Source organism: Eublepharis macularius, chromosome 4 (assembly GCF_028583425.1).
Source record: "Eublepharis macularius isolate TG4126 chromosome 4, MPM_Emac_v1.0, whole genome shotgun sequence".
In the NCBI taxonomy this organism is placed as follows: Eukaryota; Metazoa; Chordata; class Lepidosauria; order Squamata; family Eublepharidae; genus Eublepharis; species Eublepharis macularius.
In genome coordinates this window covers 158,571,447-158,592,046 of record NC_072793.1, presented here as the reverse complement: position 1 = coordinate 158,592,046, position 20,600 = coordinate 158,571,447, and the positions used below count along the sequence as shown (strand labels likewise).

General features: G+C 43.6%; 1 protein-coding gene across 1 annotated transcript; it reads left to right on the top strand.

Annotated features, from left to right (window-relative positions):
• The first annotated feature begins 1,185 nt into the window (after positions 1-1,185).
• Positions 1,186-18,275, top strand: LOC129328622 (C-type lectin domain family 2 member D-like). The gene is made up of 5 exons (XM_054977805.1): positions 1,186-1,264; positions 2,293-2,465; positions 4,431-4,534; positions 7,775-7,931; positions 18,249-18,275. Exons 1-4 carry the CDS (start codon positions 1,204-1,206, stop codon positions 7,884-7,886), a joined length of 450 nt encoding a protein of 149 aa, XP_054833780.1. The 5' UTR covers positions 1,186-1,203; the 3' UTR covers positions 7,887-7,931; positions 18,249-18,275.
• Positions 18,276-20,600: the final 2,325 nt, after the last annotated feature.

The window sequence follows — 20,600 nt, the reverse complement described above, 5'->3', positions numbered from 1 at the left end:
AGAGTTTTTCTCCTCCCTCTAGTCATAAAAACAGCTACAAATAATAATAAAACAGGACTGTAAAATGCAGATCGAGCCCAGTTTGGCAGGACAGGCTGACTGAACAAGGTTTACATTCCAGTGATATTTGAAATTTCTAATCACAGCTCAAGCTATCCAAAGCCTGCCAGTCTTCTAGAAAAGTGAGGAAAGATGAGTGCATATAACATCGAAAAGTCAGAGCAATATGTTCCTGTGCATTCATGTACAACAGAGAGTGGAGAAGCTCATGGAAACTGCAAAGCAGTTTCAAACAGTGAGTACAGACAGTATCTACTGGTGAAATACTATTTTTCTGATTTGTATCTGAATTGTCCATCATGTTAAATGTTCTATGCTTTTTACAAATGTCTGAAACCCTAATTCTAGTGTATTGCTTATTAGATACCTCATTCTGTTGATCCCATTGACTTACATTGTGTAATCCACCTTTAGAGTCAGTAGGAAAGGTGGACTATAAATATGGTAAATAAATACGGTCAAGATGTTCTTTTTCCTGATGCGATTGTCAGTTCTACTCTACTAACAACGTAGGCAGGTCCTTTGTCTCCACCTGATATCAGGAAGACTAATTTTTTAGCCAATTTTATTTGTTATCTGTTGAAGGCATATTGACAAGGGATCGTTGCTTGTAGGATATACTTTTATCCAATGGTTACCTAACGTAAACAGATTTTAAAGGTTCTGGTTTATCAAATACGCAAAATCCTACTGGGACACTGGCAGCAGTAGGGCGAAATGTTTTCTCTCTCTTAAAAAACGTGATCTTCTCTCTCGCAATTTACAAGTCTCTTAAAATTGTTTGTCTCCTGCCTTAGTTCGCTCTATAAATGTGTGATGTGCCCCCAAGTCTCTTCTAATTTGTGGCAACCCTATGAATTAATGAACTTTAAAACATCCTATCACTGATAACAAGGGAGAAGGGAGGGTGTTAAAAGTAGACTTACAGCGCCTGTAAAAAAAATTAGAGTACATATATTGTCCTTTCAGAAGCTTTGTTCATTAATATTTATTTTGATTTCTTACTAAGGCTTGATGCTAGATGTAACTCCAGGCCTTCTGTTAGTCATTCTCTGGAACCACACTGAAACCCAGAAAGTACTGAAATACATATTTTCCTTCATAGCTTTGAAAAATGTTAGCAAATGCAGATTTTTCCCCCTCATGGCAATTGGAAGCTTAATGCTGAACCTTGCTCTGGTCGTGATCGTCTGTGTGCTGGCAGGTGAGTGGAGAGCAGCGTTGATCTTCTTGTGTTGAGGTCTTCTGTCGGCTTAATTGTGAATTAATTTAACTATAGATTAGCCTGCTCTTGCAAACATCTTATTCTTGCCTCCAGGTACCATTATTGACTTTATTGGTGTACTGAACTAGAGACCAGAAGAACAATAAATAGTAATTAAAAAGAGGTATGCAGTCAAGGCAACCCTTGTATGCCTTTATGATAGGCCAGTATCTGCATTCACTTGAGCTGCTGCCACGCACATTGGATAATGCACTTTAGTGATCATTTGCAAGTGGATTTTCCTGTTTCACATTGAAAGTGCATTATCTAGCATGTGTGGAAGTAGTGTTAGTGTGGCTAGTTTAGGTTAAGATAGAAGTGACCTTATGAAACCTGCTTTAAAGAGAATTCCAAATGACAAAACGTTTACACACCTAGTGAGAAGAAGCTCTGCTAGCCAGGTATCTCACATACAAATCAATGTGTTTAAAATTATCAATTATCACCAATGCTTTTAATGCCAGAAACTCCAGCAATATCTGGGTTACTTTTCAGTTTTCATGTCGGCTACCTCCTTTCAGTGACATCCCCAAGAGAGAATCAGTATAAGTTTCTGAGACGTAATAGAACATCGTATGCTCTTCAGAGCAAGCACCCGTATTTGCACAGTAGCACTAATTAATATATATATGGTGGATCTTTCTAAATACCCCAGTGCTTAAGGATGCACCCCCACACTTGCTCACAGTAGATGGCAAATGGCAGTACCTGCTGTTCACAGAGCTGCAACCTCTTTCTGCTAATACTGCTCAAAGACATTTGGAGACTGATGCTTTTGAACAGCAGGGACTGTAACTCTTAAAAAAATTTTGTCTAGCAATCAACAGAGTCTTCAAGTTTCTTCAAGCAAACTAAAGTGTTGTTCTGATTAGGCAGAATACAGATTTAATCGTATGGTCACAGCTAATTTAGTAGCTACAGTCTGACCATTATAGTAACTCACCGTCTGAAATGTTTCTTATTTCCAGTGACTGTAAGGGAGCCATCTTCATGCCCAGCAGTCTGCTGTCCAAATGGCTGGATTGGATACCAAGGGAAATGCTACTATTTTGCAAAGGCCGAACGGAACTGGACGTCTAGCAAGATGCATTGTTCTTCTCTCAATGCCTCTTTGGCTGTGGTTGATTCCCAAGAAGAGATGGTGAGTATTCATTTATTTGGGTTCAACAATATGAAACCATTATTAATATCAGTCTAGAGCTGCTGCACAGAAGGACCCAAGAGCAGAAGATGGCATTGCTTCAACCCCAAGTGCATAAATTATAACTCTAATCTCGGAGATGACTATACAAGCGCTGATCTACACATCGCAAAGTCTTCCTGTCCCCTACATGAACTGTCAGCAAATGAGTTCTTGGACTTCCATGCTTGAAACTTGATTCCCAGGCACATGGGGGCCCAATTTGGTTCATGACCATGGTGTGCTGGGAGAAGGGTCTTAATCCTCCCCTTAAGAGGGGCTTAAGACTGGGAGAAGGGCTTAAGCCCTTTGTCCCAGCGCATCATGGTGCTGATGCAAATTGAGCCCACAGGTACCTGGAAATTAAGTTCTGAGCACAGTATTCCCAGCGCCCGTCTAGTCAGCAATCTGTTTTCACCGTGTGGTTTCTGTAATGAGTGAATCTGCCCTCAGATGCCTTTGGTCAAGGATTGACTTTGCATGACCATAACTTGGAGTCACATATAGGAAAAACCACCTTTCAACCTATACATTGTGCTCGGCTTAGCAGTTTATACAGGTTGTGCTCACCCTGAGACTGGTGAGTGCATTTATTGCCTCTCCTGATACACTATTCTGCACTTTGGAACGGGCTCTTGGAACCAATATAAATAAGAACCAGAAGCTTGAACTGGGCCTGGAAGCAGACAAGTAGCCTGTGCAGCAGTTTTATAACTGGTGGTGAGATATGTGCATAACAAATGGAACCAGTTGCCGTCATGGGCAAAAGCTCTGATAGCAAGCTGCTTCCACATTGATGCTTGGCTCTGAGGCCGTAGTCATCTGGTCGTCCCCCTTGCAGGCTTTCCTTGGCTCCAGCATGACCTTTCCCAAATCTGCTTTCCTAAAGGATCATATCCAAAACAGGTTTGTGGGAAGTGTGGGAAGGAAGATTTCTGTACCACTCGGCCACACATAGTGCTATTTCCCTGCTATTCCACCCACCCACCACCCTCCTGTTGGCTTTGTGTTCTTTTTTTAAAAAGGTATCACTAGTAGGTATGTTGCTAGAGTAATATGCTGACTACCAATACCTTCATAAAAATTAAAAGCCTGGGAGGTGGAATGGCAGACACAAGGGAAAGAAGTGCTCCATGCAGGACTGTTACCACTGCAAACACCTTTGCATTCTTAGTGGCAATGAGACCACTATAGGGAATTGTCCCCATGTGATAGCAGTCTTGTTGGAGCATAAATAAACACATTTTTAGATTAAAATTAACATGTTTTTAGCATGTTAGAGTTCACTTTATAGGGTGGTGGGCTCTAACGCACAAACGTTTATGCTAGAATAAAAAAAATTTAAGTCTTTACGGTGCTGTAGGAGTCCTGTTTGTTTATTTTACAATCAGAAGCAAAGGAATAATAGCTGGGTATCTGCATGTGACTTGGAAAACATAAAGATGCATGACTATGAGAAAATGGCCAAAAGGGGAACTTGTCAATGGATTGGATTGATTCAAAGGTCATGATCTGCCACGAAAATGCACTTTCTTAACCAGAATGGAACTTTAGTACCTCCTCCCTCCTGCTAGAGCTCACTGAGTCCCAAAAAAATACTGATTGTAGGATAGAGGAGGAGTTTCTCAGGAACTGCTTTGGGGGGGGGATAAATAGAGAGTCTGCACTGCAGTAAGAGAGGCAATCAGCAATGATTGCCCCCCTTTCTGTGGGTAGAAAATGACCTTTGGCTCTAACTCATCAAATGTGTATTTTTCATCTGAACAGTGTTATCCATTGATCATATTGATTAGGTGTTAGTTTTTTTCAGTTTATTTTGATGTGCTTTCTCTAGTTTTCCTGTGCAGTAGCTTGGCTCCCAAATGGAACCCATCCAAATTTGATTTGATAATGTGTACACATGTCTTTTTTATTATTATTATTAAGGTCTTTATGATGCGCTACAAAGGCAATGCAGACCACTGGATTGGTCTCCAAAGAAATCTAAGTCAGCCCTGGAAATGGATTAATGGTACCATTTTCAATGACTGGTGAGTCATGTTCCTTGCTTGTTTCAGGTAGTCCGGACCCAGAAAACAGAATTAGGACACATTAGCTAGCCGTGGAATAATTAGTGCCACTTAGAATGTTTCTGATAATCCTACATTCTTAACACTTTTAAAGCCGGACTTAAATAGTTTCAGGTAGGTAGCCTTGTTGGTCTGCAGTAGAACAGCAGGATTTGAGTCTAGTGGTAGTTCAGACTTCTGGTTGGTAAGTTTAGAGTATAAGCTTTGAAGAATCAGTCTCCTTTTTCAGATACCTGGTATCTGACCAAGGGAGCTTTGACTCTCAAAAGCTTATGCCCTGACAATCTTTTTGGTTTCTAAGGTACCACTGGACTCCAATCCTGCTGTTAGAGGAAAATGCACAGATGAAAAAGATGGCTGTCTTATGTAGACATATAAAGGTGAAAAGAACATCCTTATGGCTCTTTGTGGCTGTATCAAAATAAGAAAATTGAAGAGATAAATAGTGTCCAAAGCCATTAAGATGTTAATGGGATGAAAACACACCGCTCAGCCAGAAAAGCTGTGTTGGAGCTGCATATATCAATGCCGGAATCACATGGACTTTGGGATAAGAAAGCAATAGTCATGCCCCTATTGTGTTTCCTATGGAACAAAAATCATGGACAGAATGGAACAGGCCGACCAACAACTGCTGATGCCATCTCTTGGTCGGATCCAAAGAAGCCGATTGGTGCTTTGAAGCCTGCCAGAGTGAAGGCAGGTTCCCAGCAATCACAAACAACTGAAATGTCTGAAGGCAGTAGGGAGATCAGGCACATTCTACTGCATGAAGTACCGCAACAGAGCTGACTGCAAGCTCATGCTAGACTTACAGTTTAAGCCATGATGAAATCCTGGTAGGGGGAAGCAAGCCCCTTCCTTTCCCACCAATTTACAGATCTAGCTTGGACCAGTTTCCGAGCTAATAAGCCATAAGCAGCACAGGCTTAACCCTGGGGCAGCTGCTTCAGGTGCACTTTGTTGGGGAGCAGCTAATACTGCCAGGTCCCACCTGAGGAGCATCTTCCTTTAGTCTTTGCTGGGAACAAATTATTGCCAGTTCTCGGAGTGGCCTGAAGCATCACTGCAGGTCTTTAGGTTCCTCTGACTGCACTGGAATATCTGTTGTTGTTGTTTTTTAGGGCTGGGAAGAGAATAGTTTGAGATGGTCCTCGTGTGTACACCATGATGACCGATCTCTAGACGCTACAAAGTATGAACTGCATCACCATTTCACTGTGCACGCTAATGGTTGTGTGAACAGTCTCTCTGAAAAGAACGGAGATCACCAGTGGAAGGAGTGATAGGGGTAAATTTTGCCCAGTATGCACCCATGCTACTCTGTCCACACAATAGCAACCTAGGAAAGCCATATGCACATTCATAGGTAAAGAGCCTACATTCCTACCTGTATTAAGTTGGGAGTGGATCTCACTCTCCCCTCCCTCTGGTGTAATCATTTTTACTCTCTCTAAACATGTGAAGAACCCCACTGGCTTTAGGGCTTTTCTGCACACTTAACTTACTCCTGATTTTCTTAGTAGTTGATCTAGAAGCACTGGAATCAGTTTAGGTACAGTTTTTTGGCATGTCTATCCTCCCTCTGCTTTTTAACAGTTGTGGAGTTGGTTTATTTTGTTGTGCACATGCCCTAAAGGATCAAGATTTTCAAGCGAAGATGCTGTCGTCTTCAGTGGCATTATCGCTGGTGTCACATCACCCCTCCCCTTTTTTATTCTTAGCATATGCTTAAGTCCCCCCCCCCCGCAACAGTCCCCAGCTTTCGCAATTTTTTAATCATCAGTTTCATAGCATTATAAGGACCTAATGTTGTAATAATAAATGTAGCAGGTTTTCTGAATCGCCAGCTTTCATTTTTTTTAAAAAAAAAAGGTCTCGAGCCAGTTCTGTTGCTGAGATATGCCTTTTTCCTTTTATCCCTTCAACGGAAAGGGGCAATAGACTTACTTTTATTTATTTTTTTAAAAAAGCTGGGAATTCAGAGAACCGGCTGCATTTATTATTACAACATTAGATTGTTATAACAATATGAAACTGACAATTATAAAGAAAAGATTGAAAGTGAAACCAAGAGAGGGAAGGGGGATGGAGGGAGGGAGGAATGGTTTGACAATGACAAATGACTTATTAGAACAATAATTATCAGAAAATGGGTTGGAGGTGGGTGGAAGTGGGCTGGACCAAGAAAATCGAAAGAAACATACTGTACAAGGAACAAATGCGACACTGAATTGGCTTTTAAAAAAAAAAAGATCAAGGTACAAGCAGTTTCAAAATAACTGGGGAAAACCTGGGGAAAACAAACAAAAGAAACCCCCTTGAAGTGTAAACTAACAGCAAAAAAAGTGTGAGGAAATCAGGGGATAAATCGAAGCTGACAAAAACCCCATGCTGAAAAGGCTTTTAGCCTACTACAGCCCATGTGAGTCGTGGTATGACTTAATACAAGGAAATCAAATGAAGTCATTTATTTCATTTTCCTTCAGTGTCCACTTTATGCTGCTGATGAAGCAGGCTTTTGCCTGCTCCAAGAAGCTTCTTAATCCTGCAAGTTGCTTTGGTCAAGCAGACTAACAATGCTAGTCTTCAGGAAATTGTTGTACGGAAAATATTTTAAATTTTTAAAATGTAAGTGGTGAAATAAGAGCCCCGTGGCGCAGTGGTAAGCTGCAGTACTGCAGCCCAAGCTCTGCTCATGACCTGAGTTCGATCCTGGCGGAAGCTGGGTTCAGGTAGCCAGCTCAAGGTTGACTCAGCTTTCCATTCCTCCGAGGTCGGTAAAATGAGTACCCAGTTTCCTGGGGGTAAAGTGTAGATGACTGAGGGAGACAGTGGCAAGCCACCCCATAAAAAATCTTCCAAGAAAATGTTGTGATGCGACGTTCCCTCATGGGTCAGTAATGACTCGGTGCTTGCACAGGGGACTATCTTTTACCTACCTTTTAAGTGGTGAAATATAGAGAGCAACAGCAAAAGGTGACAGTAGCATTTCAAAGGAGCAAGAACTTCAAAGGAGTAGCAGAAGGAAAGGCAAAAACTTCCAAACAAATAGGAAGCCTGAAGTTAAGACAAGAAGCCCTCTGCTGCCTTTTCAGTAGCCCCAAAGGGTTTGCCTCTAACATTTGGAGCATGAAATCATTGGACTCTCATAGTCATTTGGTTATGCTTTTGTTAGTCATCTGTTTTATTGCATTTCAGGTTTGCAATTCTCGGAGGAGGAAGCTGTGCATATATGAACCACGTCGGTATTGCCAGCTCCAGCTGCTCAAGAGAAGAACCGTGGATCTGCAGTAAACCACTTGTGAAGTGACAAAGGACAAAGATCACTGCGTCCCTGCAGAAGAGACTTGCTCAGGTATTCTTAATGTGCCTTTCACCTCCTTGACTCCTCCTCCCCCAAGCACTGGCAAATCCAAGGCAGCTTTTAAATTTAGTTCAGAGGAAAGAGGCATCAGGAATGTATGGTGTCTTTGTAAGCAAGCAAATAGGCAGTTACAGCTATCATATCCCTCAGAATCCAAAATGGATGCCTTTCAGCTCTCCTCACACACACCCTCCAGACTTGGAAAATAATGGTTGAGTTCTGCCTTAGCAGCTGAATATGACTTCGGACTTGGGTTACCAGCCTCCAGGTGATGGCTGGAGGTCTCCTGGAATTACAACTGATCTCCAGCTGATGGAGATCATTTCCTCTGGAGAAAATGGCTGTTTTTGAGGATGGACTCTAGGGCATTATACCCTGATGAGGCCCCTTCCTTCCCAAATCCCACCCTCATCAGGCTCCACCTCCTAACTCTCCAGGAATTTCCCAACTTGGAACTGGCAACCCTACTTAGGACTCCCAGTGCCCCAGTGGAAGCGGGGGATGCCCCACTCCCAGCCTCCACCACCACTCACCTGGTCGGCGGGGAGAAAAGGCATGGGGAATGGGCCCAGGAGTTCTGGAGTGCATATACCCATGACACACACGAGAGGTAAGGACTGTGGAAGTGTGCCCCCCTACAACCTCCCTGTCCCCTGGTTTTAAGGCAGGGGACCTTGCAACCCTCTTGTTACCTAGATTGTTGAAATATTCAGTTGCTGCTGGGCCCAACAGGCCAAATCAAAGCCTAAAGGGAAAGTAAGCAGCAGAAACAAAACAGCATGATACAAAATATTGCAAAAATACTAAACCCTAGAGTATGGGAAGGGTAAATGATCAAACCATGGGTAGTTCCATTTGCTGAAATGGGCCCCCTTGGTCGTAGGGAAATATGACATAGCCTGTGACCCCTCAGAATAAGTAATTTGCCAATGTCCAGCTCTTTGTTTTTTATGACAAGTCAGTGTTTTAACAATGATACCATTTGCAGAAACCATTCAGAAAGGTACTATAATATTTGTGTCTATTTCCATTCATTTTATTACACACACATGATGTTCAGACAAACATACTTGGTTCCTGGGGAACAGAGCAAGTTCCAGGTTTTGGGGGGCACTGGATCCAGTGCACTCAGGGGCACTGCTAGGCCCACTGCTAGGCTCCTTTTCTTGCCCTCTCACCCATGTGCTCCTATTTGCCTGCCTTTGCCACTTTCAAGCTCTCCCCCCACCTGCAGTCACAGCTGCCCACACTGCCTGCACACCTTTCCCCCCATGGTGTTGAACATTGGGTGCAGCTAGAAGTGCCACTGCCACAGCAACACAGGGCCCCACCAGAAGCCATGGGCTCTGGCAGCTGCCCTTCCCTGCGGTGTGCTTATGGAGGCTCTGTTGGGGGATGAGAAATATGAAGCACATACCTGCTGAAGGTCATTTCTGAAAATGATAGTAAACATGACTCAGAGGAAATGTGCCACTAAAAATGCTTCCACATATCTGTCACATTTTCATCCTGTTCTTCCTCAATGCTCAGGGTAGCATATTTCGTTTTCCCCTCCCACATTTTATCTTCTCACCAGGCCTCTGAGGGGGGTTAGGTTGGATATTATCCAGTGAGCTTCATGGTTGCTTGAGTTTTTTAACCCAAGTCAACCTAGGCATGGCAGGTGCCTGCTGATGGTGGGCAATCTCCCAGCAATTTGGGCCTCTTCCTGCTAATTAACAGGTGATTGGCAGGAGAAGGAAGGCTGGGGAAAATGGGTACCACTTTTGGAGCCACCTAGAACCGATGGCATCATGCCAGGGCCAATTCTTTAACAATCAGACCAAACATGTTTGCATGAGCGCATGCTCAAGCATAAGTGAGTACAACCCACCTACGTCAACTCCCACCAGTTGCTGGGGGGACTTGGCAACCCTAAGCTAGCCCCATATCCTTTTTTTTTTTGAAAAGTTTTTTATTGGGTTAGAACATTATTATTTTTACATTACAATCAATTTTCCCCTAATTTTTCGTTTCTAACCCCCTCCCTTTCCCCCCCCCTTTTGTTGACTTCCAACAGCTTTCCCACCCTCTGTCCCTTTTCCCTTACTTCTATTAAATTCCTCTATCTAAAACAGATATACATTCTCCATTATATTAAGCAGTACATCTTTAACTCCTTTACTTATTATACACCCAAACTATACGTCTTTAGATAAACAATTTATCCCATTTTCCAGTTTTGAATATTTCTATATAAACCTATATATCATAAACCATAAAAATTTCCCACATTTGAATCAAACAATTTGATTTGTTCTCTATGTATTACTCATTTCATCGTTTTATGGTAATTCTATATAACTCCTCAAATACTCAATCAATTTAACTCTTCTGTACATTCAGTTTGGTGCATATAAATCTTGTCAAAGAAAGAAAATATTGTTAATTACTCAATCCTCATATTTAAACCTTATCATTAATTATTCTCTATCAGTTAACCTATACATATCTATATATATCTCAATCAATTAATCTAACTGCTTATGAATTCACATTTCTCTTCCTCCCCCGGTAAAGTCACCCCTCTCTTTTATACTTTTATTATACTTCAGTAGTTCTCAAACTGCCACAGTTTTCCTCCCACCTCCCATTTCTTCTCCAGATATTGTTTCAGCTTCTCCCAGTCTGTGTTAAACTGCCCTGAGTCCAGATCTCTCAGTTTTCTTGTCATCTTGTCCATTTCAGCCATATACAGCAATTTGTAGATCCAATCTTCAATAGTTGGCACTTCTTGTACTTTCCATTTCTGCGCATACAAAAGTCTAGCTGCTGCAGTCATATAAAAAATCAACGTCCTATGATGGGCTGGAATTCCCTCCATTCCCAAATTTAGCAGCAGGAGTTCTGGGTTCTTATTTATTTGAAACTGTAAAATTTCACTCATTTCTCTTATTATTTCCCCCCAGAACTGCCTAGCTACCGCACACGACCACCACATATGATAGAGGGAGCCCTCATGTTTCTTACATTTCCAGCATTTATTAGAAGTATTCAAATTCCCTAGCGCAATCTTCTTTGGTGTCATGTACCAACGATAGATCATTTTGAAAATGTTCTCTTTAATATTGATACATGTCGTTGTCTTCATTGTAATTTTCCACAAGTATTCCCATGCCTCCATTGTTATTTCTTTATTGAAATTTATAGCCCATTTCACCATCTGTGTTTTAACTATCTCATCCTCAGTATACCATTTCAACAGTACTTGGTATACCTTGGATATTCTTTTCTTGTCTTCTTTAAGAAGGGTCTGCTCTAGTTCCGAGTTCTCTGTTCGTATGCCCCCTTTTGCAGAGTCCGAATTGTATAAATCTCTAATCTGTCTGTACTGGAACCAATCGTAGTTAGGTGATAGTTCCTCTTGCGTCTTTATTCTAAGTTTAGATACTTCAATTTTAGTTATTTCTTTGTATGTTAAACATTGTTGTTCATTATCAACAGCTCTCGGATCTATCACCTCGTATGGAACCACCCACAAGGGGGTTCCTTCTTGTAAGTAAATTCTGTACTTCTTCCAGATTGTATATAAACTTCTCCTTACAAAATGATGTAGGAACATCGAGTTGACCTTTACTTTGTCGTGCCATAGGTATGCGTGCCATCCAAAAAAATTTTTATATCCCTCTAGGGCTAATAGTTTCTTATTCTTTAATGTCATCCACTCTTTTAACCAAACTAGGCAGATTGCATCATGATAAAGTCTCAAGTTGGGCAGTTGCATTCCGCCTCTTTCCTTTGCATCTTGTAGAACTTTTACTTTCACTCGAGGCTTCTTGCCTGCCCAAACAAAATCTGATATTTTCCTCTGCCATTTTTCAAATTGTTTAGAGTCTCTGATGATTGGTATTGTCTGTAGCAAAAACATTACTCTTGGTAACACATTCATCTTAACTGCTGCAATCCTGCCCAACCATGACAGATTCAGTCTATTCCATTTGATCAAGTCTCTCTCTATCTGAGTCCATAATTTTTCATAATTATTCTTGAACAAATCTATATTTTTTGCAGTCAGCTCAACTCCCAAATATTTCACCTTACTAGTTACTTCACAGTCCGTTGTTTCCATTAACAATTGTTGTTTCTGCTTAGTCATGTTTTTGCATAATATCTTTGACTTCTTTTTGTTAATGAAGAAACCTGCCAAGTCACCAAACTCCTTGATCTTATCTATCACTTTTGGCATGTTCTCCAATGGATCTTCTACAATTAACATTATGTCATCAGCAAATGCTCTAACCTTGTATGAATAGTCCTTTATTTTCATTCCTCGTATTTCCTCATCTTGTCGTATTTGTATCATCAGAATCTCCAATACTAAAATGAACAACAATGGAGATAACGGGCAACCTTGTCTTGTTCCTTTACTAATCGTCAATTTCTTGGTCAATTCATCATTCACTACAATTGCTGCAGTCTGGTCTCTATAGATTTCTTTAATTGCTCTGATGAATCTTTCTCCCAGTTGTAGCCTTTCCATAGTGGCAAACAAAAAGTCCCAGTTTAAATTGTCAAACGCTTTTTCAGCGTCTACAAAGAAGAAACCAACCTCTTTATCACAACGCTTATCATAGTATTCAATAGCATTGATCACTGTCCTTAAATTGTCTCTTATTTGTCTGTCTGGCAAAAAGCCTGCTTGTTCTTCCTCTATGACTTCCGAGAGCCACCCCTTCAGTCTCTCCGCCAATATCTTCGCAAAAATTTTATAATCATTGTTAAGTAGTGATATAGGTCTGTAATTTTTCACGTTAGTCAAATCTTGGCCCTCTTTAGGGATCAGTGATATATTCGCTTCGTTCCAAGTGTCTGGAATTCTTTGATCCCTAAAAACTCCATTCATCACCTCTTTTAGGAATGGTGCCAGTTCATTGGCCATTGTCTTATAAAATTTAGCCGTAAGTCCATCTGGCCCTGGCGCCTTTCCTAGATTTGCGGATTGTATTGCCTTACTTATTTCCTCATCGGTTACTTCACTATTCAACTTATTTCTCCAAGCTTCCGAGATCTCTGGAAGTTTAGTTTTCTCCAAATATGATGCTATTGATTCTTTGGTTACTTCTTTTTTATTATACAGCTTAGCATAAAATTTATAAAAGGCTCTACTAATGGTAGTCTGTTCCAGATACGTTTTATTTTCTTCACAGATTTTATTTATTATTTTCTTTTCCCTTTTCTTCTTCAATTGCCATGCCAAATATTTCCCAGGTTTATTAGCACCCTCAAAAGCTTTTTGATTCAGTCTTTTAAGGTTCCACTCCAATTCTTTATTACTCATTGCTGTTAACTGTTCTTGAAGAATTTTGATTTCCTGATATATTTTCTTTTTCCCTGGTCTCTTTTTTAACTGTGCTTCTTTGGCCTTTATTTTCTCCTCAATCTCTTGTCTTTTCTCCTCTTTCTTTTTCCTTGCTCTGCCATTTAAGTCCATTAGTATGCCCCTTACAACCGCCTTGTAAGCATCCCAAACTTTATTGGTTGGTACTTCTTTATTCACGTTGTATTGTATAAAAAACTTTGTCTCTCTTCTCAATATTTCCATATTCTCACTTTCCTGTAACAAGTCCTCATTTATTCTCCAGGCTTTCCTTTTCCTCCTTTTTCCAAATTTCCACATAATTGGATTGTGATCTGAGCCTACCATCGGCATTATTTCTACCTCCTTAGTCCATAACGCTAAGTCCTTTGAGGCCCAGATCATATCAATTCTTGATAATGTAAGATGCCTTGCAGAATAAAAAGTAAACTGTTTGGTTTTAGGATATTCTCTCCTCCATACGTCTTCGAGAGTCTCTTGTTGAATCAACTCAAAAAAAAGCTTTGGCAATAGTCCTCTTTTCTTTTGTGCTGTTGTAGTCTTTTTGTCTAGTTCCAAATCTGTCACTCCATTGAAATCTCCAGCAAGAATTATCTGGTCATATACAAGATCGTCTAAATGCTTCCTTAAATCCTCAAAGAAGCTTTCCTTTGCACCGTTAGGTGCATAAAGTCCGACTACCAACACTCTCTTTAAATTCCAATTACATTCCACTGCTACAAATCTAGCTTCCACATCTCTCATAACAAATTTTGGCTGTAGCTCCTCTTTTATGTACAACACCACTCCTCTTTTTTTCTTGTTAGAGGCCGCTACAAATTCTTTGCCCAATTTTCCAGATTTTAAATATTTTACATCCTGTTTTCTAATATGGGTCTCCTGCAAACAAACAATATCACATTTTTGTTTTAGTAGCCAATGAAAAATATTTTTCCTCTTATTCGGTGAGTTTAGTCCATTTACATTCCAAGATAATACTTTACACTCCATATTCATGGTTTTGTTGGTAAGTCTTTTTCATTGTCCTTGATAAATCTCTCCATCTCCCGCTCAGATCTGATGCGTTTTTTTGCCCCTCCAAACTCAAAGGACACTCCTTCCGGTAACTCCCATCTGTACCTGATATTCATGTCCTTCAAAGTCTGAATTAGCACTCTGTATTTTTTCCTGTCCAGTAACACTGATCTGGGCAGTTCCTTCATTATGATAATCGTCTTGCCATCAATCTCCAATGGATCTTGAAATTGTTTTGTCACAATCCTCTCTTTCATGTTTCTAGTTGTAAACTGCACAATCACATCCCTTGGTAGTTTCCTCTGGGTTGCAATTCTCGAGTTCACACGGTACGCCACATCTAGGATAGCCACAATTTCCTCCTCCTCCTTCCCCAGGTAATCAGCCAACACCTCAGTCATCTGTTCTTGCGCTGACTTCCCTTCCACTTCCGGCAGACCACGAAAACGAAGCTGCTTCTCCATGTGTTTAGTTTCTGCAACTGACATCCTCCCCTTCACCAGTCTCATCTCTGTTTGTTGCGTGTCTATTAAATTCTCCATCGCGTCTTCTACTGTTTTAACTCTCTGCTGCGTTCCTTGTAATTCACTACTAATCGTTTCCACGCCTTTTTTCACTTCTGACAGCTCCGACTTTACTGTCTGTGTAACTTCTTTGACCTCTTTAATAAGCTCCAATTTCGTGTCCTTAAGTTCTTTCATCATGTCTATAAGTTTTTTGTCCAAATTTTCTATCGCCGATTGCCACTCTTTTTTCGACATCGTGGGGCTTGCTTTAGCTCGCTCCCACGAATCTGCTCTCTTCCTTAGCTCCGTGGCGTATATTTAAACGTTTTCCTTTTTTTTCAAATGTCCCAATCTTTGCCAAAATTAATTTTTTTGTATCCAAAATGTCGGGCGTCTTTTCTCTATGGTTTCTCTATGTTATTGTAATCCAAGATGGCCTACTTCCTCTTCCGCTGAAGCCGCGACCCTTCCCCTTTCAAAAATGGCGATTCCCTGCTTCCTGTCCGTCGGCAAGGGCCGCTTCCCTCCAGCCACTCTATTGTAGCTAGCCCCATATCCTAATGCAGGGGTCCCCAACTTTTTTGAGCCTGTGGACACCTTTGGATTTCTGATGTAAGAGACAAAGCCAATCGCAAAATGGTTGATACAGACAGCCAAGCCCTAAAAACAGGGGTCATTTTGTAGAAAAAAACCTTCAGGGACTCATTAGCATAATTCATTTGCATATGCCACACCCCTTGATCAGGTCAAAATGGCCAGGATTCGGCTGCTGCCAGACAGAGGAGTGTTCCCACACCTGGCAGTGACCCTATCAGGGCCATTTTGCCCCCCAAACAGGCCAAAACAGGCCAGGCCATTTGGGGCCTATTTTGGCCTCCGTCAGGCCCAAAACAGCCCAGATTTGGTCAGTGCCAGGCAGGGGAGAGGTCCCCCACCAGGCACCAACGTAATCCTGGCAGTTTTGATCCTAACCCCGGCCGAAAAGGGCCTCAAATGGCCAAAAAAGGCCATTTGGGCCCCGTTTGGGCCAGGATCATGGCCAAAACAGCCTGGACCAGATCAGTGCTGGGCAGGGGAGGGTTCCCCCACTGGCACTGACCAGATCCCAGCAGTTCTGGCCCCGATCCCGGCAGAAAATGGTCCAAGTGGCTGAAAGTGGCCATTTTGGGCCAGGATGACAAGATCTGGTCAGAGCCGAGCGGGGGAGCCCTCCCCTGCCCAGCACTGCCCCAGTTCCAGCTGTTTCGACCCAGATACGAGCCCAAAAGGTCCGAAAAGTGCCAAAATGGCCATTTGGGGCCCATTTGAACCCGAGTCAGAGCCTAAAAGGCTGGGACCAGATTGGTGCTGGGTGGGGGAGTCCTCCCCCAACCAGCACTGACCCGATCTGGGCCCCTTTGGCCCCAATCCAGGCCAAAAGGGGCCAAAAATGGCCATTTGGGACCCATTTTGGCCAGGATCAGGGCAGAAACAGCTGGACCACATTGGTGCCAGGCAGGGGAGGCTTCCCCTTCCAGCACCAACCTGATCCTGGACATTTTGGCCCTGATCCTGGCTTTTTTGGCCCTTATTGAGGCCGAAACCAGTCCAAAATGGCTGAAAATGGTGGCCTGTTGGGGTCCGGATCGGGGCCGAAATGGCCGGGATTGGGTCAGTGCCGAGCAGGGAATGCTTCCCCCACCTGGCACTGACCTGATCTGGGCCGTTTTGGCCCCAATTATGGCCATTTTGACCCTGATTATGGCCTAAAAGGCTGAAAATGTTTTACAGTCAGGTGGGTGGGGCCACCTGACTTCGGGGAACTACCAGAACAGTGTTCCAGTGTGTTCCCCCTCGAAATGAGAACACATATTCCAGGCCACAGGTGGCCAAACTTGCTTAATGTAAGAGCCACACAGAATAAACATCAGCTGTTTGAGAGCCACAAGACATGATGCATTGAAGTGACTTCAGATGAAGAGACGGGTTTGGGGCAGTGTCCTGAAAGTGACATCACAGGAAGGGGAGGATTTTGCACAAAAGTGATGTCACATCCTTGCTAGGCTTCACCCCCAAAGTCCCCAGTTATTTTCTGAGTCAGACCTAGCAACCCCCAACATTTTTATTGAAAATATGAAAGACGTGGAAAGAAAGAAGGAAGGAAAAAAGGAAAAGGGAGGGAAAGACATGGAAAGAAAGAAGGAAAAGGAGGGGAGGGAAATAAACTAAACTGAAATAAAATGTATGCCCACAGCAATACTCAGAGACCTCTGGGAACCACACAATATGTCTAGAAGAGCCACATGTGGCTCCCGAGCCACAGTTTGGCCACCCCTGTTCCAGACCAAAGTCCCTGTAAATGCTTTGTCTCTCAATGTCATTGAGAGAAAGAGAACATTGAGAGACAACGCATTTACGAGGAGACTTTGGTCTGGAATACAGCCAAGTGTGGCTTTTGCACAGCAGGACTTCTGATTGGCTGTGCAGATTCAAAAAGCCATTTCTTTGGCAGCAGCTGCCACCAGAACACAAAGATCTTCACTGCGTGACTGAAAGTAATTTGTGTGTAAGTAAGAAAATATTTTTAGGCAGGGCTCATTGAGAGACAAAGCATTTACGAGGAGACTTTGGTATGGAATACGCATTCTCATGCAAGCCGGATACAGGAGAGGCGGCCACTTCCCTTCCTTCGCCACCGGGAGCGGCGTGGGGGGGGGCAGACGGGAAAAAAACCACACAGTCCCAAGAGTGCACGCGCGCTTTGTGTGCGTGCGTGTGGAGTCCAGGAATTGCCCCAGGCACTCCATACCCACGCTACACCACTGGATATATGGTCCATAAATGTTCATATCTATATAACTATAAATAGGGGAGTCGTCACTAGCCAGTATTATAGAGATCTTTGACATCTTATCTGAGAGCAAAGATTCCCCCCACCCATTTTAAACACTTTTTTATTTTTATTTATTAGTATTTTTTTCTTTTCCTTCACTTTTGGTATGGGGAAGGAATTATTGTAGTGAGCAGTTGCTGACTGATTTACAGAATTATGCCTGTTTAAATTAATAATCAAATTAATTTTTTTGCCATGTGTACTCTTTTACTATTTTTGACAAGTATTTTACTTATAATAAAGTTCTATATGTAATATTCTGGATCTATTCAGTGATAAGGGGAGAGCTTTTTTGATAGGATATATTATTTTTTAGGTTTATATTCAACATGATATCATGGAATGTTAAGGGCATGAGAGACGCTACCAAATGTCCAAAGGTTATCTCCAAATTGAAAAATCTTAATGTGGATATCTTTTTTTAAAAAACAAGAAACTCATATAATGGCAAATGATAAAACAAGTTTTGTAGAGACTGGGTTGGAGAGGTATATGTTACAGAAACATCTACTCAGTCTAAGGGTGTGGCTATATTAATACATTAATTTGTCTCTTTTCAGGTTCAAGAAGTAATAACAGACCCAAAGGATCACTTTATTATTTGGCAGTGAAAAGCTTTGATTCTGTTATTGTTATGATTAATGCATACAGCCCAAATGGAGATTCTCCAGATATGTTTCATCAATATTTCAGTAAATTGATAGCTCCTATAACATAATTCTCTTAGTGGGTTTCCGATGACTCACAGGGATAGGTGGAGCATGCACAGTTTGTGTGCCTGAAGGAAGGACTGCCCGCCTCCCTTCCCTTCCTCACTTTGATAAGCTGGGGAAACGAAGGGCCCCCCTCTCAAATGGCTTGCCCAATCAAAATAGCCAGGCTGCAGGAGAGGAGGCCATTTCCCTTCCCCGCACCACCGGGATCAGCGCGGGGGGGGGGGGCGCAAACAGGACAAGCCCATCTACATGCAAGCCGGATGCAGGAGAGGCGGCCACTTCCCCTCGTAGCCAGGATCGGCGTGAGAGGGCAGACAGGAAAAAAAACCCACCCACCTGCAATCCAGCAGCCGGCTGCACGAGAGGTGGCCACTTTCCTCCTCCTCGCTGCTGCCGGGAACAAGGCAGAGGGGGTGGACGGGAAAAAAAACCCGCCCACCTGCAAGCCAGCAGCCAGCTGCAGGACAGGCTGCTGCTTCCCTTCCTCTCGCCGCCGAGGTCTGTGCGAGGGGCGCGCGGATGAGACAAGCCCACCCACCTGTAAGCCAGCAGCCAGCTGCAGGAGAGGCGGCCACTTCCCTTCCCCTTGCTGCCGGGATCGGCGCGAAGGGTGGACGAAACAAGCCCACCCACCTGCAAGCTGGCTGCAGGAGAGGTGGCCACTTCCCTTCCCTTTGCTGCCGCCGGGATCTGCTGGGGGGGAGGGCGGATGGGAAAAAACTCTCCCACCTGCAAGCCGGCTACAGGAGAGGCGGCCACTTCCCTTCCCCTCACAGCTGGGATCAGCGGGGGGGGGCAGATGGGAAAAAACCCGCCCACCTGTAAACCAGCAGCCGGCTGCAGGAGAGGTGCCCACTTCCCTTCCCCTCGCCGCAGGGATCGGCGCACAGGGCGGATGGGAAAAAACCCAGCCACCTGCAAACCGGCAGCTGGCTGCAGGAGAGGTGGCCGCTTCCCTTCCCCTCACTGCTGGGATTGGCGGTGGGGGGGGGGCAGATGGGACTAGCCCACCCACTTGCAAGCCGGCAGCCAATAGCCGGCAGGCAGCTGGGATTGGGAAGGTTTCCTGTCTGTCGTGTGTCCTCAGCTCCCATCGATGGGCAGCCTGCGAAGCCCTTCCTCGCACCAATTCCGCTGCAGCTGGGGCGGGAATGCTTGGCCTACATGGGCAGCCCTTCCCAGCTCCCGCTGGCCCACCTGTGGCCAGGCCTGGCATTGCCCACTCCCAATGGGGGGGCAGGAGCCCTGGAGTGCTCCTACACCTGGCAGCCACCTGGTTCAGCTCTGTTGGGGCCACACTGGGTGGCTGGAGCTACAGAAGCACTGCAGGAGGGGGAGGCGCCGGTCGGGTCCAACCGGGTGGCTGGAATAGGATTGCCAGCTCCAGGCTGTAAAATTCCTGGAGATTTGGGGGAGTGGAGTCTGGAGAAGTCAGGGTTTGGGGAGTGTTGTGTACTGGGTCCAGCAAGGCCTCTAAAGCAGGGGTCCCCAACCTGCGGCCTGTGGGCCACATGCGGCCCCCAAGCTCTTTCTGTACAGCCCTCCAACCTGTTTATTTGCTGCTATCACCCTGCAATTTTGTTGCACTTTGAGTTAAGATGTGGCCCTCTTTAGGCACTGGGCACTCTGATGCGGCCCCCATGTGCCAAAAGGTTGGGGATCCCTGCTCTAAAGTATTTACTGTATTGATTGCAATGCACTATACTGTGTTGAGTTTAAGGTTCAGTCAAGGCTCCCAATGCCTGCATTCTCATTGGTCCTTAATCCCTGCAAATATCGCAGGTTACTTTTTCAAGGCAACAGCCAATCGGTCCTCTATAATAAAGACCAATCAGTGGCCTGCCTACTTCAAACATTGTATATAGTTTATGCAAATGATGGTATTGTAAAGTATGTATTCTCATTGGCTATCAGTTATTCTGGGGGTGGAGCTGATGTATATATATAGAGGGCTTCTGTTCAGTCAGTCAGTGTGTGTGGTGTTCCTGCTAAACAAATAGCTGTTGATTTACCTCAAGTCTGAACCCACTATTTAATAGGGAGAGTAGGCTCCTCAACATGCTATAATGTCATAGAGGCCACCTTTCCAAATAGCCATTTTCTCCAGAGCAACTGATCTCTGTGGCCTAAAGAGCTCTTTCAATTCCTGGAGATCTCCAGCTACCACCAGGAAGCTGGCAACCCTAAGCTGGAGCC